Raw genomic sequence first — 16789 nt, 5'->3', positions numbered from 1 at the left:
AAAAGTAAAAAAGACAGGTAATCTAAGAGCTGAAACGTTGAGGGGCCCGGCCTGAAAAGATCCCTGGTGATCTAGCGAGTACAGGGAGCAGAGAGAGTTTCATGACCAGGCTAGCTTTTGTTTGATGATAAAGTATGTCTTTATTAGCAATTGATTTGCAGCCCAACTGGCACTTAAAGTTAAGAAACTGCTTAAAAAAAGACCTTGAAGGTGCCATTTGTTTTTCTTCATAGATCTGACCACTCAGAGACACACACACACACCCAGGCACCCTCTGCCTTGATGTACAAAGGAAAAGATGATGATACGCTGTCACGCGACAGCTGATGTAGGCTGATGTAGGCTGATGTAGGCTGACATGTCTTTCTGCCTTTCCTCCTCCCAGTACCTGACTGACATTTTTTGGTCTCTCCTCTTTTTTTTTTCTATTTATCTCCCTCTATTGTTCAACCACCGTCTGTCTTCCTGCTGTGTTTTCCATACAACCCTCCTGCCCCCGCACCACTTTCTAGCCGGCTATAACAACTTGGAGGTAGCAGAGTATCTGTTGGAACATGGAGCCGACGTGAATGCACAGGACAAAGGAGGGCTGATACCTTTACACAATGCTGCTTCATACGGGGTATAACAGACACACACACGTTCTTCACTCACTGCAGACTTGAGTTCAGTTCAGAGATGCTGCCCTTATTCTTTTTGATATCTGTTTATATACAGTGGGTACGGAAAGTATTCAGACCCCTTTAAATTTTTCACTCTTTGTTTCATTGCAGCCTTTTTCCAAAAATCAAAAAAGTTCATTTTATTTCTCAGTAATGTACACTCAGCAACCATCTTGACAGAAAAAACAGAGAATTTAGAAATTTTTGCATATTTATTAAAAAACAAAAACTGAAATATCACATGGTCATAAGTATTCAGACCCTTTGTTCAGTATTTAGTAAAGCACCCTTTTGATCTAATACACCATGAGTCGTTTTGGGAAAGATCAACAAGTTTTCACATCTGGATTGGGTATCCTCTGCCATTCCTCCTTGCAGATCCTCTCCAGTTCTGTCAGTTGGATGGTAAACGTTGGTGGACAGTCATTTTCAGGTCTCTCCAGAGATGCTCAATTGGTTTAAGTGGGCTCTGGCTGGGCCATTCAGAACAGCCACGGAGTTGTTGTGAAGCCACTCCTCGTTATTTTAGCGGTGTGCTTAGGGTCATTGTCTTGTTGGAAGGTAAACCTTCGCCCAGTCTGAGGTCCGAGCACTCTGGAAAGGTTTTCGTCCAGGATATCCCTGTACTTGGCCGCATTCATCTTTCCCTCGATTGCAACCAGTCGTCCTGTCCGCAGCTAAAAACACCCCCACAGCATGATGCTGCACCCACCATGCTTCACTGTTGAGACTGTATTGGACAGGTGATGAGCAGTGCCTGGTTTTCTCCACACATACCGCTTAGAATTAAGGCCAAAAAGTTCTATCTTGGTCTCATCAGACCAGAGGATTTTATTTATACCATCTTGGAGTCCTTCAGGTGTTTTTTAGCAAACTCCATGCGGGCTTTCATGTGCTTGCACTGAGGAGTGCTTCCGTCGGGCCACTCTGCCATAAAGCCCCGACTGGTGGATTGCTGCGTGATGGTTGACTTACTACAACTTTCTCCCATCTCCCGACTGCATCTCTGGAGCTCAGCCACAGTGCCATTGGGTTCTTCTTTGCCTCTCTCACCAAGGCTCTTCTCCCCCGATAGCTCATTTTGGCCGGACGGCCAGCTCTAGGAAGGGTTCTGGTCGTCCCAAACGTCTTCCATTTGAGGATTATGGAGGCCACTGTGCTCTTAGGAACCTTAATGCAGCAGAAATTTTTTTGTAACCTTGACCAGATCTGTGCCTTGCCACAATTCTGTCTCTGAGCTCTTCAGGCAGTTCCTTTGACCTCATGATTGTCATTTGCTCTGACATGCACCTGTGAGCTGTAAGGTCTTATATAGACAGGTGTGTGGCTTTCCTAATCAAGTCCATCATATAATCAAACACAGCTGGACTCCATGAGGTGTAGACCATCTCAAGGATGATCAGAAGAAATAGACAGCACCGAGTTACATATGAGGGTCACGGCAAAGGGTCTGAATACTTATGACCATGTGAATTTTCAGTTTTTCTTTTTAATACATTGCAAAAATTTCTACATTTCTGTTTTTTTTGTCCAAGATGGGGTGCTGAGTGTACATTACTGAGAAATAAAATGAACTTTTTTGATTTTTGAAAATGGCTGCAATGAAACAAAGAGTGAAAAATTTAAAGGGGTCTGAATACTTTCCGTACCCACTGTATTTATTTTAGGGTACAACATTTTACTTTCAAATTTTTTGTTGTTGTCCAATCTACTGTAATGCAGCTAATTCTGCGTCATTCGTCTTAGGTAAACATTATGAAGTTTGCTAACTGTTATAAATTCATATTTGAAGCTTTAAATCCATATGACATGTGAGATGCGTAAGTCAGTTTCTGAATCTTATAGCTTGAATCACATATTCTGATGGAGGCTGAAATACTTCAGCTTCTTTCTGTTCACAGCTCAGTTAACGCCTGCATATACAATAATACATAATTCTGTGTATGTGTGACAATAATAACCTCACTTATTTCCACCCTGTTTCACCATTTACATTGTTATTATTATTAACCTTATTATTGCAATTAGGTCCCCTGGAGACATGCAGTAATGTTATTTTTCCTTCATCTGGAGTCCTTGTTTGTATCTGCCATATTTTACTTATAGTTTGACAGCATTCTGCTACTAAGAGTCATAAAACACATGTTTGAATTAAAACTTAATGAGTTCTGAGTTTTGGAGACGCACATACAAACACTTAGCATCGCCCACTGGTACTCAAAAAACAAGTTACATTGTGTTTGATGCTAGAGACAGACGATGAGGGAAAAGAATAGGAAGAGAAGGAAAGACCTTTGGGAAAGCAAGAATCATGATGGAGTTAATAATTCATACCATTTTGGTTCCAGAGAATCCACATATTTTTTTCTGATCACGTTTTTTATAGCACTCATTCAGAGCTCACACATTTTCCCATTAAATGCTTTTATTGCTGTTTTCTCTTCTCCTCATCCTCCCACCAACTCCTCTTCTTTCTGCTCTCATGTAATCTCTTTGTAACTCTTCTCTGAATTCCTTTCCTCTCCTCCTTCTTCCCCTTTTCATCTCCCGTTTTGTTCTCTCTGTGTCCGTGACCACCTCCTCCTCCTCCTCCTCCTCCTCCTCCTCTTCTTCCTCCTCCTCCTCCTCCTACACATCGACCTCTCCTCCGTTTAGCACGTGGACATCGCTGCCCTGCTGATCAAGTACAACACGTGTGTCAACGCCACAGACAAGTGGGCGTTTACTCCCCTCCACGAGGCGGCTCAGAAGGGGCGGACTCAGCTCTGTGCTCTGCTATTGGCCCATGGAGCCGATCCCACCATGAAGAACCAGGAGGGCCAGACGCCGCTGGACTTGGCAACGGTAAGAGAGGCTTTCTTTGAAACGTTTCACAGTATTCATCATCATTTCTTCATATTTTTAGTCTTGTACCTGTAATGAGACAGCCCATGGCAATATTATTAGCTTCAACTGATGTTTGACTGGAAATGGTTAACTATTCAGACAGATGAGCACCAAGAAGAAAGTTTTCAGAAATTTGGAATGTGTAACACAGGTATCGTCCAAAGTTCTTGCACCCTAATGAGGCTTCCTAATGAGGCTCCCTAATGAGCCTCCTAATAGGAGTTCTTGTTTGCCTGTAGGTACCATACCACAGTTTTTCTGAGAGAACATGTCACTACAGCTGACATCTACATGAAGTGAAGTGCAACTTGTGATGTTGCTTACATTAGCCCACAATTCTGCTACAGATCAGAGGACACAAAAAAGAGGCTTGTAGCTGGGGACTCGTTGACTTGGAAAGTATAATTTCTCTTCTTGGCTGGTATTTCCAGGCACTGCAAAATAAAGATGCAAACACAACCAAGTTGGCAATGAGACAGTTCTACTTTTAATAAGAAACATTTAATTATTCTACTTACGAATGAAAAGTTGAATTCATATGAAACAAAAATGCACCGTTGCTCAGTACATGACTCTCATGGTTTTGCTGCTACGGCCTAACTGGGACTTGTGTGACCAGTAGCTTACTGAGGCTAATCTTAGCAAATTTTAGATAGATATGGCTATATAACACACATTATTGTGCCAGTTCATTGACTTTATAACTTGTTATGCCATTAACCATACGTCTGTCTCTTCATCTTTTGCAGGCTGATGACATCAGAGCATTGTTGATTGACGCCATGCCGCCAGATGCCCTGCCAAGCTGTTTAAAACCCCAGGCCACTGTGGTGAGTGTCCATACACATACATACACGTATAGATAGAGGGCTTTCAGCTTAAACGTAATGTAACCACTGTGGTGGTCACATTATGTCTTTGCTGTAAGATGAAAATGCTAACATATGTGGAAAAGGCTAAAAAATAATAAGCTTAGCACATTAAGTGTGAGAATTAAAGTGACCTGTAAGGAAATAGTTGTAGTATTTGCACTGTTGTAAAATGTAAGTCAGTGTGTATAAGAGTTTAACAATAAACTTTGACTTGGTCCTTCTCTCTCCCACTATCAGGTAAGTGCAAGTGTGGTGAGTACAGGTGCGGCAGGGGGGGTGGTCATCTCTCCCTCTCCATCCCCATCCTGCCTGTCCGCAGCCAGCAGCATAGACAACCTGACCGCGCCCCTCAGTGACATCACTGTGGGCGGGGCCACTGGACCAGCAGACGGAGCATCTGGGTCTGACAGGAAGGAAGGAGAAAGTACATACAGTAAGTTGTGTACTGAATCAGAGGCTGGTTCTTTTTGAAATGAAAGCATGCCTGTGTGATGTAAACATGTGTAGCAGCTGGGACTCTAGTGACCCTGCCGACCTCTCTGTGTCTCTGCAGCTCTGCTCGACATGACCATCAACCAGTTTTTGAAGAGCCTAGGGCTGGAACATCTCCGAGAGACCTTCCAGCGGGAACAGGTACACAAACCTTTCTTTATGTGTCTGGTGAAGCAAAAGTGAACGGGAACAGCAAAAGGTGCAAAGAACTGGAGAGGCACATAGGTATAACAGATGAGGATGAAAGGTGGAAAGATCAGGAAAGAGCTTCAAAGTACAAGTGAAATATTGTTGAGGGGAATTTCTTCAATGTAAATATCCAACTTTTACTAATGTCTTTAGGCTTCTAGTTTGTTTCTTATAGGGTTAATTCAGTCTTGGTTTGAACTCATTTATTTAATCAGTTCTTTTGTTCGTTTTTGTTCCATTTTACATTCCTCATGTCAGTTCATAACCATTCTAGCGGTGAAGCTCAAGGGAGGGCAATGTTTGGTCCAGACTGAATTATCTCAACAACAGATGGATTGCCATAAAATTTGGTTCAGACATCCATGTTCCCCTCAGGATGTAATTACTTTGCTCTTCCCTCAACTTTTTATCTTGGGTCATCAACATTTTAATTTGTCCAACATTTTTATTGCTTATTATAGCTAGGTTTATGGCTAAATACTTGCAAAGCTATCAGCCATCAGCATGTTAGCATTGTTGTTGTGTGGATGGTAGTGTTAGCGTTTAGCTCAGAGCACCACTGGGCCTAAGTACAGTCTTGCAGAGTTGGAGCATCGCTGTAGACTATGTCTGCTCCACTGTCAGAAAGAAAGAGGTGGTGATGTCATAGAGCAATGGAGACAGAAGAGCGATACAGATGGACGGAGTGAGAGAACAAGGGGAAAAAATAAAGAGATAGGCTTAAGGAGAAAGATGGAGGAAATAGACATAGGCAGCAACAAGGAGACAGATGGGTTGACAGAAAAAGGAAAAATCAGACAGAGAGAAAAACAGAAGCAGACATGCCAAAGACTAAGCAGAGCAGTGCGCAGGGTTTCTTTGTGTTATATGTATCCTTGGTTCCCCTAAAGGGAAACAAGCAATCATTGATATTCAGATGAAGATTGTGATTAAGGTAAGAGTCAACTTGGTTTTAATGGAAAAGTATATTTTTATTTCAGAATAACAATAACTCAGTCATAACAAAGAGATACTTACTGTAGGTTTAACGGAATTCATATCGGCCAATTTAATTTACTTGAACACAAACACTTTTTTTACACTAGAACACTTTTTACTCATTATGTTGAAATTACGATATTGTGTCAAAAGACAGAAAACCAAACCTATTTCAGCTGTAATGATTTACAACTCTAATCAACTTTCTGCGGTGTGAATCCTCCCTCTGTTCCCTCTGTCAAGCTCCTCTTCTGATTTGTTTTTTGTTGTAGAAGACGATTAGTAGTAAACCTTCGTCAACACAACGTTTGATTGAACAGTTTTTGCAAAACATATGGAGATCGGCCTCTATTCAATTTTAGTTAGTTAAAACTTGCAAGGAGAAGGCAGTCATTTTGCAAGATGCAAGGAATTGGTAGAAGTTATTTAGTTGGATGTTCCAGGTGGCAGACTGCTCTGAAATGGTAAGATGGCAGCTTGAAGCATCAGCCAGTGGCGAGAACCAGGCTGATGTTTTCTGTGAATACTTCAAATCGAGTGTGACAAACAGTTTTTCCTCTGTTAGAAAGATTATACAGGCTTCTGAGGAAGTAAAAAAGATGAAGTTTTCATCTTTTTGCTGTGATTTAGGAAATGAAGGCAGGGTTCTGGTATTCACTTTGGTGCCAGACAAATTTTCAGTTTCTGTTTGGCTTATTTCTGTTAAGTGTTATGATTCGGAGAAGAGTATTTAAGCTATGGTGATCACAGCAACACAAAGGGAAGTACGTAAAGGTAACTGTTTAAAAAGCAGAGTAATCTCTGCCACCAGCATGAAAAAACTCACAATCTTCACCATCATCATTTTGCATATAATGACTGCCATTCATTCGTTGACCTTTTTTCCAATAATGCTTCTGTCTTCCTCTTATGAATATTTGTGAGAACGATTGTCTCTGCAGTGTCTTAGATCATTGACCTCATGATTTTTTTGGTTATTTCATTTTAATGTTCAGTTTTAGCACGACTTGCTGTTGTCACCATCAAACTGTAATGTGTTTTTGTTTAGCTTTCAAGAGTTCTACCTTTCAATAAATTAGGACATTTGATTCAGTTGACAGATATTCAGTATAATTAGAAGTATCGCTCAAATAATTATTGGACATTAAGAGCATAAAATGTTATTTTCCTAGTAATATACATTGTTTGGCAGAAGACAACTCTAAGCAAGACTGGCATGACTCATTTGTTATTTCTGGGCAGATTTCGCTGGATGTGCTGGCAGATATGGGTCACGAGGAGCTGAAAGAGATCGGCATCAACGCTTACGGCCACAGACACAAACTCATCAAGGGCATCGAGAGGCTGCTGGGTGGCCAGCAAGGTCAGGAACACACACACGCTTTACTGTATTGAAATAACTGTATATAAATACGTAGTTGACAAATAAACACTGAAATGTTAAAACAATCAAGCATGTTCTTTATAATACCAAGTTCTCTTATTTAGTCTTCAGATTACTTTAGTTCATCTATACATCAAACTCCTGTGTTATATATATGGCTATACCTGTAATGTTTGATAAGAAATTTATTGTCAGTGTCATTTTTTTGTTTATAGGTGCAAACCCATATCTGACGTTCCACTGCTCCAGCCAGGGAACCGTGCTGATCGACCTGGCACTGGACGACAAGGAGTTCCAGTCTGTGGAGGAGGAAGTATGTAAACACACACACACACACACACACACATCCAGACACAACATACATTTAGGTTGATAGTGTGCAATCTGCAGGCGAGACTTTAGTCCACGGCTACTGCTCCACTGACTATATAAATGAGAGCAGTAACTGAAAGCGACAGCAGATATCAGTCTAAATGGATTTAAAATGAATGAGGACCGTCAGATGTTAACAAAAAATTAACAGCTAATATAAACTGTAATTTTTACTTGGGAACTTGAAAAATGATTGATATGAGGTATTCAGACAATTTCTAATGCTAGGTTGAGTACCTTTTCCTATTCACAGCAGTATTTTATAGTCATCAGGATGACTTTTGTGAATGGTGGTGATCATTTCACCCACATTATGGCAAACTTTCTTCAAATAGCTCCATCAATTTGTAAATCCACCTGCAGCAGCTTCTGATCTATTTTTACTTCATATTCCTCTTTTTTCACTGCTGCCACACGTTTACAGCTGCAGCTCATTTCCCACAGGCATTATTTAGTTATCTACTGTGATTAAATGAGTTGCTGCTCTGTCACTTGCCACGTTATTTGGTACACCCAACTAAAACTAATGCTTAAGCGAAAAGTTTAAGTTTTAGCTTAAGCATTATTACCTAATACATTGGCAACTGAGTGTACTTGTGTAGTGCACACGTTTGAGTTGTTATTCTGAATTAATATAAAAACACTACTGTTCTGCCAAAGTAAAAAATGACTCATCACTATGTCTCCTAATGCTGTCCAGACAGCGGTGTGAATCACACCTTATGTTATTCATGATATACTGTCTGAAAACTGCATTTCATTAGCATGTTTTATCCCCGACATTCTCCGTTATACCCTTAAAAGCTTTTCTTTTTGATCGTTTTCTGTCTGCTTTTTCCTCCTTAGCTACAGAGCACTATCAGAGAGCACCGCGATGGAGGCAATGCAGGTGGAGTCTTCAGCCGGTACAACATCATTAAGGTGTGTGTTCACATGTTCTGTCCACTAGAGGGACAGAACATCATCAGGGACAACATTAGCTTGGCCTTAAAGGTGACCTTTGTCATGGCGCGTTGCGTTTCTGGCACGCCGCTCTGTTTATGTTATTTTCCACCACAAACACAGATCAGCAGCGACTGTAATGAAACATAATTAAGTGTATTAAAGTGGCTCTGTTGTAAAGGCGGACGTTGCTTGGTTAGCACAATGACATCATGTTAGAAAGCACAGCCAAAACGATTTGTTACAAAGTAACAATAGGTTAGCCCCGATGCTAACGACATTGGTAACTACAGTAAGCCAAACAGGGCTGCCACTACTATTTTAGGAATTTATAAGCAACCTGTTTCTTGTAGATTGTCTCCTTACTGAGAATATAGCCGTTAGATGGTAATATATGAAGTTGAACAGCTGCAGGGCAGCTAAAATTAATTTTAACTGTTTCCATGAAGCTCCCAGCTAAGCTCCTATAACTCGCGACACAGTTGGGAAACCAGAATGAGCTAACTATTGATAACATTAATTTTGGCTTTGTGGATGTTGACTTAATGTTATAACTATTTTCCAGCCGCAGCCTTTCACTCACCCCTGTAACTTATTGTCCATCAGACATGAGAAGAGGGAGATTAGCTAATGTTAGCCAACCTATTTATTAAATTGCATTTGAATTATAGTCAACTTTTGAAATTCGTTCCAACAGCCCTAGTATACATACCGGTACGTAGAGACCAGTATGTCTTTTTTTTGTTATCAAATATTCTTTTTATCAGTTTTGTCATTTAATGATCACAAAGGAGGAGTTGAAACTTAATTAACTAAGAGTCAAATTAAATGTGGTGTCTGGTTTGACTTTTAGAAATACATTTTAATTCTCATCCCTCCCTCTGTTCTTCTATTCCTTCCTCTGCAGATTCAGAAGGTGGTGAATAAGAAGCTTCGGGAGCGATATGCACACAGACAAAAGGAAATTGCAGACGAGAATCACAACCATCACAATGAGCGAATGCTCTTTCACGGTAAATTAAGAGTATAGTTGAGGTCGGGCTGTCACGTCAGAGCTAGCCTAGCTGGTCATTGCCATGACGTTTTGATCACCTCCTTTAGCATCAGCCACTTCCGCTTTGCTGACAGAAGTGAAACTCCTCAGCCATCTGCATCAATGTTCAACCATTTGTGAACTCCGAGACAACCTTTGCCATAGTGTAGTCTAACCTGTGAGGAAGTAGAAAACCCACAGGCAGTGGCAGAGCCTAGTGGCCAGGTTAAGGTGTGTGGTTTGACCATCCTTGTTCTGGATGTAGCCATTCACAGCACAACAGGCAAGTACCTGTGTACTGAATCGGGTAGGTTAAAGATCAGCTAGGCTGATGATAAGCACCAGAAGTCGGAAAGCAGATGGAGGCACAACAGCCAGGAGTGAGTGACAGTAGTCTAGGCGTGAGATGTAAAGAGCCTGGACCAGAACCTGTGCCGCCTCCTGGGTGAGGAATGTTCGTGTCCCCCTGATCTTGTGGAGAATGCATATGCAGGTATGGGTTGTTGCAGAGATGTTAGCGTCGAAGAACAGCTGGTCATCCAGTCATTAATCTTCCATATCCACAACCCCTGGGACTGCAACCGAGTTCTGTTTCTTTAAAACGCTAGAGTTGAAAATCCCAGGAAAACGGCTGGCTTCTGTGATGTCTGAAATGCTGCGTCTGACACCAACGATTATACGGCACTATGTTCAAAGTCTCTTAGATCCTGGATTTCCCAGGATAACACTTAGTCAAACAGTATCTCTCTTCCTTGTCTGCATTCTTTTTACATTTGTGCTGAGTGCCTTTTATACAAGGTGAGTTAAACTAATTGCAGAGGATGCTGAATGTAGACATATCATCAGATAGACTTTTTTTGATAACGCTTTTAATTATTGTTAGCTACTTGTATTGTAGCCTCCAGAAATGGATAGAATTCTTCTTGTGTGGAAGCTTAGACAAAAGAGGTGTTGGGTGGTTTTCCAGGTGCCGATAAGCATGTGCATACAGGATGTGGAGATGTGACGGCCCTAATATGAATGCGTCCTTTCTCCTGTCAGGCTCTCCCTTCATCAATGCCATCATCCACAAGGGCTTTGACGAGCGGCACGCCTACATCGGCGGCATGTTTGGAGCCGGGATCTATTTTGCGGAGAACTCCTCCAAAAGTAATCAGTATGTGTATGGGATTGGTGGAGGCACGGGATGCCCCACCCACAAAGACCGCTCCTGCTATGTGTGCCACAGGTGAAATGTCTTTTTAGTTTAAGAAGAAAAAAAAATTCTCTTTACCACGGTGGCATGTTCATCTCATCTTGTTTGTTCCAACATCTTGATTCTTCCTGTGTGGAAGGAAAGAACTCCTCGTCAGCGCCAAATTCCACATTAAGTACTAATTCTAATCAGGTTTTGATTGTTATTTGTTTATTCCACTAAAGTGACTCAAAGATGCTGCTATGTAAACTGAATCCAGTCAATTTTAGATATGCCTTCGATGGACTCTATTGTCCCACAATGCATTGTGAAAAAAAACAGGTTTTCTTTTCTTGTATTTCAAAGCTATCAGCACTTAGTACATTATCATTTCCTGTTAGTGCAAAACAGTAAAGCGAAACTGATTCATTGTACCAACTGCTGTAACAGTGTAGTATGGAACTGGGACCCGGATGGAGAAAACAGGAATTTAATAACCTTTTATCAAACACAATCACTGTTGTGCGTGATTGCAGGAAGCTAAATTGAGACAAAAATTGAATGTAACATAGTATTACTGAGTAAAAATGTACGAAATAAACAAATATTTATCTGACCTTCATGTATCATTCTGTGTGTTTGCATTTCAGGCAGATGCTGTTCTGCAGAGTGACGCTGGGTAAGTCGTTTCTTCAGTTTAGTGCGATGAAAATGGCCCACGCCCCCCCTGGACACCACTCGGTTATAGGTCGACCCAGCGTCAACGGACTGGCGTATGCAGAGTACGTCATCTACAGAGGGGAACAGGTCAGTGTTAAATATTTTTGCTACATAAATTGTATGAAATAAGTAGTGTTTGATTAATGGATTTGTCTATAAGAATGCCAGAAAATACTTAAATACGCATTATAATTTCAGAGTCCAAGATGACATCTTTAAATAGCAGCAAATCCTTCTACATTTAAAATAAATGACAAATCGATCCTAAGCCTAATATTTACTTTGAGTTATATTTGACGTGTTCCTTGTCCACAGGCGTACCCAGAATACTTGATCACCTACCAGATTGTGAAGCCGGAGAGTCTGGCCACGCCTGCTACCACACCAGAGCAGAAGTCCTAAAACGCAATCATGGCTGGACTGGAAGAAGGCCAGACTGCAGGGGACTAGAGCCAGTCTCTGGAACTAAACTAGAGGGTGTTTTTGAACCTCAGACCCTAACTGAAAGTCTTCAGAGTTGGGTGAGGTGAACTGTTGACCCTCAGAAATGGACCTGGATGTGTCTAAACAGGAGAAGAGAAGGAGGATGAGTTTTGGAGTGTGATACATGCCCAGTCCAAAGCAGCAGACAGCAAAATCTATCAGTCTTTAATTAATTGGGTCTAATTTTGCAGGCCTCTGGCTCAGTCCTTAGAAAAACAATCAAGAAAGCAATTACAACAGAACACAGTCCAAAGGAAAACCAACATCACTGGTGTCACACCTTTGCACACTGCTCATGTAATCTACCCTCAATTTGTATGTGTTGTTTTGATATTGTGTCCTCTTGGCTTTGTGCATCATCCACATCAGCAAAACACCCTGAGGCCACTTCCAGAAACAGCGATTGTTGCAATGAGAAATCAGAAATCAAGCACATTTTATGTTATAGCTGGTCACATTTTTACCAATGAAACTCATTTTAACAATATACAGCTCTCTGTTCTGACACATATGTTCTGCTGTAAACAAAGAAGACATTCTAAAACATGTGGGAGCATGAACAAGTAAAACAGATTAAAGCGGGCGAATACCCAGAAGTCAATGAGCAGAAAAACAATCCACTGCTGCTACCAGTGCCGGCTGCAGACTTTCCACCCCAGTCCATACAGGGACCATCTTCTGCACACACCAGTCAGACCAAACCAGTTCATGTCAGAGGAACAGCAAAACTGTTTTTTTCTTCTTCTTTTTTTTTAAAAGGCTTTTTTAAGTTTCAAAATCCAGATTTTGGGCAGAGCTAAGTTGTGACAAGCAAGCAGAAACTGGAGACACCAGTACAACATGCCACTAAACATACCGCTTTTAGGAAATCAGTTTTTTGCCAATTATTTCAATATAATGCTGTGTTTGGACTCTGAATCTAACAGTCATACTGTTTAAACTACGTCTTAAAAAGGTCACATATTGTAAAAAGCAGGTTGAGGTGCTATAGAAATATTGGTAAAGTCTCAAAACAAGAAATGCACACAGCCTATACTCAGCAACTGAGCCTTTAAGAGAGACGTGAGGACTTAACATACATTTAAGATGCCACAAATACACTAGTATGAGAAAGATTGTTTTTTGAACATTAGTAAAAGTAAACGGGTTCTAGTAGAAACTCAAAATACAAGTATGAACCTGAATATGAGCATATTATGGGACTTTTTAAAGATCTTTCACATTTAACGGTGGTTGCTGCTCGTTTCAGCTCAGCTCGGATTAAAACTGTCCAAAATCAAAGTGTGTTACTAGAACCAGGAGGAACACGAGACCAAACTGTGACACTTTCATATTGTCGCCATTGGCCAGAAACCTTGTATCTCCATATTTTGTTATTTCAATTTTTGTATTCATTTTTCTATGCTTTTGGTCCCCCTGTCTGTGGAGTGCAGATATTTAAACAGACAATTACCTTGGCAGACAAAAATTGCTCAATTAAAATGTTTGCCTATTAGCCTTTTATTTCCTGAAAAGCAACCGTTTTGGACATACAAGGTTTTCACTCGACAACGACAATAAGTACATGTACAAACACTTACATACATAATGTGAATACCTAAATGGTGAATGATATTGGATCTTGTCAATTGCAGCTAAACATTCACATTACATAACATTCTCCTACATCTGGTACATCTTTTTGTTTTGTGTTTAATGTCTGTCACGTTGTGTTGATGTTTACATGAACCTGCTGCCTTCTCGGCCCTTCCCTCTCTACCTGTAACTTCTAGTGCTCCCTAGTGGTGCAACAGAGGAATTGCTGGCTTGTAGTATTACGTTGAATAGAACAAATCTACTGTAAACCAGGAAGGCATTATGTAGGGATTCATTTCTATAGGGTCTTTTTCTGAGGTCTATTCCATTTTTGTTTTTTCCTTGCATGTTTCTTTATGTTTTAATTATTTTTAGGTCATTATACTCCCAAGTTTACACTCCTCAACATAAGCAAATGTGGAAAGTGACCCTAGTCTCCGCATCTTAGCAAGCCATTCAGCGGGCTGGTCACAGGCTTCAAAAAGATATTTATATAAACTAGAGATCTGCAGGTTGACTGAGGATGATGGATAGAATGGATATGTTCTACTGTAAAAATGCCATCACATTTGGTTGTATTATTCACCATCTATAGTGACATACACTAACATGTTCGATAAACTTCATAACAGCAAGATCTAGCAAACTCCTCACACTACGTACGCTTGAAAGTTTTTTGTTTTTTTTAACTATACTGACCATGTTTTTCTGTTATTTTTGTTTTTTTTAAGGACACTGTATACCACATGGGACCACTTGTTTTAGTTTCCTTGAGCAGTGCTGAGGTCGTTGAATGAAAGGGAAATAACAGTTTTTGAGAATGTATAGCCTTAAAATCACTTGGAAACGTACTATGACGGATTTACCCAAATCAGGCAACAGATTCATGAGGCACATCACATTGAAATCTGACAGTTTGATTTCTTTTTAATCCGGACTTTGTTAGCACTCCAGTGTCTGCCAGCCAAACTCAGATTTCAGCAGATTTGCGCCTTCAAGGTGAAGATGACGTTGGTCTGAGCCAAGTGCAAACAAACATTAAATCCATGTTAAGTGTGATCTAAGCCTAAAATCTCCATTTGTCCTCAGAGAAACTTAACTGGTAGCTCAAAATAGCTGCCCCTGAGACTTTTAAACTAATCTTATTTCCACGTTTTCCCTCAGTTTTGCAATAGTTCAGCCCAATAACAATGATGATAACAAATTAACTGAGTAGCAGCACATGTCGGCAAATTACAAAGCCAGTCATTGCAGGGAAATTGGAAAGGAAATGAATTGAAAATTAAAGAGACTGAACAACTGATGACTAAAGTAAAATTGAGAACAACTAATAAGCTTGAAATTAAATTGTTATGGGAAAAAAAGCCTTCAAAAGGGAAAATGAGAGATAAAGCAGCGTTTTATGGCCCGATGTAAAAGGATGTTTTAAGACCAAGTGATTTTACTTGCCTAGAAGACATGTTTTTCCTCAATGAAATTATTAAGAATCTGGCATTTCACAAACTGACTTTAGTCAAAAAGCTCTAATTGGATTTTTAATGATATACATAGCAAATTTCAGTCCTTTTGTTTTTTGACACCTGTGTTGTCCCTGATTAGTTAGCCCAAAAGAAAAGATTTCAGATCAAGTGGCAGATGTTGGCCCTCTCAACATAAAACACAAACTTTGTTTTGAATAAGACTGTAAATAAACTATCCCCAGATGGGCATTTTAATGGTCTATTATGGATAATTTTGAGTTTATTTTTGCCTATATTTCCTTTGAAATACTTTGTGATAACTATTTGAAATGTGTTTTGGCTGGCCTGTCTTTATCTGTCTCAAGGGCCAGTCAGCCATCTTGTTGTAAATAGTTTGGAGGGATGTGTGTGTGTGTGTGTGTGTGTGTTATCAATTCATGCCTCACCTTCTGACATGCCTTCTACCAAAAGCCAACCGTTAACTAACACAATTCCTCATCAGTAATGTTTGCCCTCCTGTTGTACAGACACACAAAGCTGCCGACCAGCTGACGTGTGGAACACATACACTCCTCGCTCTTGTACAGAAGAAAATCTTAATAAAAGAACTTAAAGTGTATTTTTGTCTTCTTCTTTGTTCAGTTTATTGGCACAATGTGGTTACCTAACAGGATGTACTTTTTAATTCATTTTACCTCCGTCTTCATTTGCTTTTTGTTTACATCCTCTGATGTCAATTTTGTCAATCCAAAAAAGTAATTTAAATTTAAATGGATAATCCCATTTTCAAGACTATTATGTGTCCTTGTTGCAAAAAAGTGGAAACAACTCCAGGTATAACAATATATTTAAACTGCATCACAAACCACAGCCTTTTTATTTTCTTAGAGTGTAATTAGTTAATTTTGCCATTTTTGTTTATGTTCTTGATAATATGTAATATACTTGATTATAATAAACATAATTAAAAGGAACTATAGCTAAAATGAGCTAACTAACACTATTTTGGTTACTTTAAATTTTCTGACTTTCCCCTGTTTAACTGTGAAACAATACTGTTATGATTAATGTACTTTTAGGTGGAACAAGTTAACCAATAACCATAAGCAGCTCTAGGTATCCAGACACAATAACATCTGGCAGACCAGGACAGTTCATTTGAACATTTAAAAAACACATGTATTTCTTATCTGAGATTAAAGAGGCCGTTAACCTTCCTAAAACACCAATTCATGCCATTTCTTGTAATGTAAAAATTAAATTTCTGTATTTATGATGAGATTGTTAGGCAGCTCAGCCAATCCAAGAACAGAAAAACAAAACAAATCAACTCATAAAGATGGTGAGGAAAAGCAAAATCATCAATACCCCCCAACGATAAAAAAAAAAGAAATATTAAAAACGACCTTGCAGCTGGGACTGGATGCAGCAGAAATCAGCCGAAGCAGCTCCTCTGCTGTGGTTGGCCACTGGTTCTCATGGTTGACTTTCAAAGGTTTCACTAAAAAGGTCTATGGACAATGTTAGCATTTTACATTTTGCCACTTTTTTTTTTTTTCATTTTTTT

The 16789-nt window shown here is 39.9% G+C and overlaps 1 protein-coding gene and 1 long non-coding RNA gene across 4 annotated transcripts in view; one reads left to right on the top strand and one right to left on the bottom strand.

Moving 5' to 3' along the window:
- LOC116704676 (uncharacterized) overlaps positions 1 to 12269 on the bottom strand; it is a 15609-nt gene extending 3340 nt beyond the window's left edge. The window contains exons 1-4 of one of the 2 annotated variants that reach the window (XR_004335750.1): positions 12047 to 12269; positions 11602 to 11775; positions 4956 to 7762; positions 4739 to 4823 (exon numbers count right to left, since the gene is read on the bottom strand). This is a non-coding gene — a long non-coding RNA (uncharacterized LOC116704676). Of the gene's footprint in view, positions 1 to 4738; positions 4824 to 4955; positions 7763 to 10109; positions 11134 to 11601; positions 11776 to 12046 lie in introns of those variants that run through there. The other variant, XR_004335751.1, reaches the window with a different exon arrangement.
- Positions 1 to 15841, top strand: part of tnksa (tankyrase, TRF1-interacting ankyrin-related ADP-ribose polymerase a) — a 95546-nt gene extending 79705 nt beyond the window's left edge. For both annotated transcript variants that reach the window (XM_032540273.1, XM_032540274.1), the window contains 12 exons: positions 513 to 622; positions 3318 to 3506; positions 4298 to 4378; positions 4658 to 4853; positions 4974 to 5053; positions 7322 to 7442; positions 7679 to 7776; positions 8682 to 8756; positions 9685 to 9790; positions 10852 to 11038; positions 11635 to 11791; positions 12020 to 15841. In XM_032540273.1, coding sequence (XP_032396164.1) covers positions 513 to 622; positions 3318 to 3506; positions 4298 to 4378; positions 4658 to 4853; positions 4974 to 5053; positions 7322 to 7442; positions 7679 to 7776; positions 8682 to 8756; positions 9685 to 9790; positions 10852 to 11038; positions 11635 to 11791; positions 12020 to 12106 — 1487 coding nt within the window. In that variant the 3' untranslated portion in view covers positions 12107 to 15841. The remainder of the gene's footprint in view (positions 1 to 512; positions 623 to 3317; positions 3507 to 4297; positions 4379 to 4657; positions 4854 to 4973; positions 5054 to 7321; positions 7443 to 7678; positions 7777 to 8681; positions 8757 to 9684; positions 9791 to 10851; positions 11039 to 11634; positions 11792 to 12019) is intronic.
- The last annotated feature ends 948 nt before the right edge of the window (positions 15842 to 16789 follow it).

Source organism: Etheostoma spectabile, chromosome 16 (genome assembly GCF_008692095.1).
Source record: "Etheostoma spectabile isolate EspeVRDwgs_2016 chromosome 16, UIUC_Espe_1.0, whole genome shotgun sequence".
Classification (NCBI taxonomy): Eukaryota; Metazoa; Chordata; class Actinopteri; order Perciformes; family Percidae; genus Etheostoma; species Etheostoma spectabile.
The sequence above is the reverse complement of the archived record's forward strand: the minus strand, read 5'-3'. Positions and strand labels throughout refer to the sequence as shown.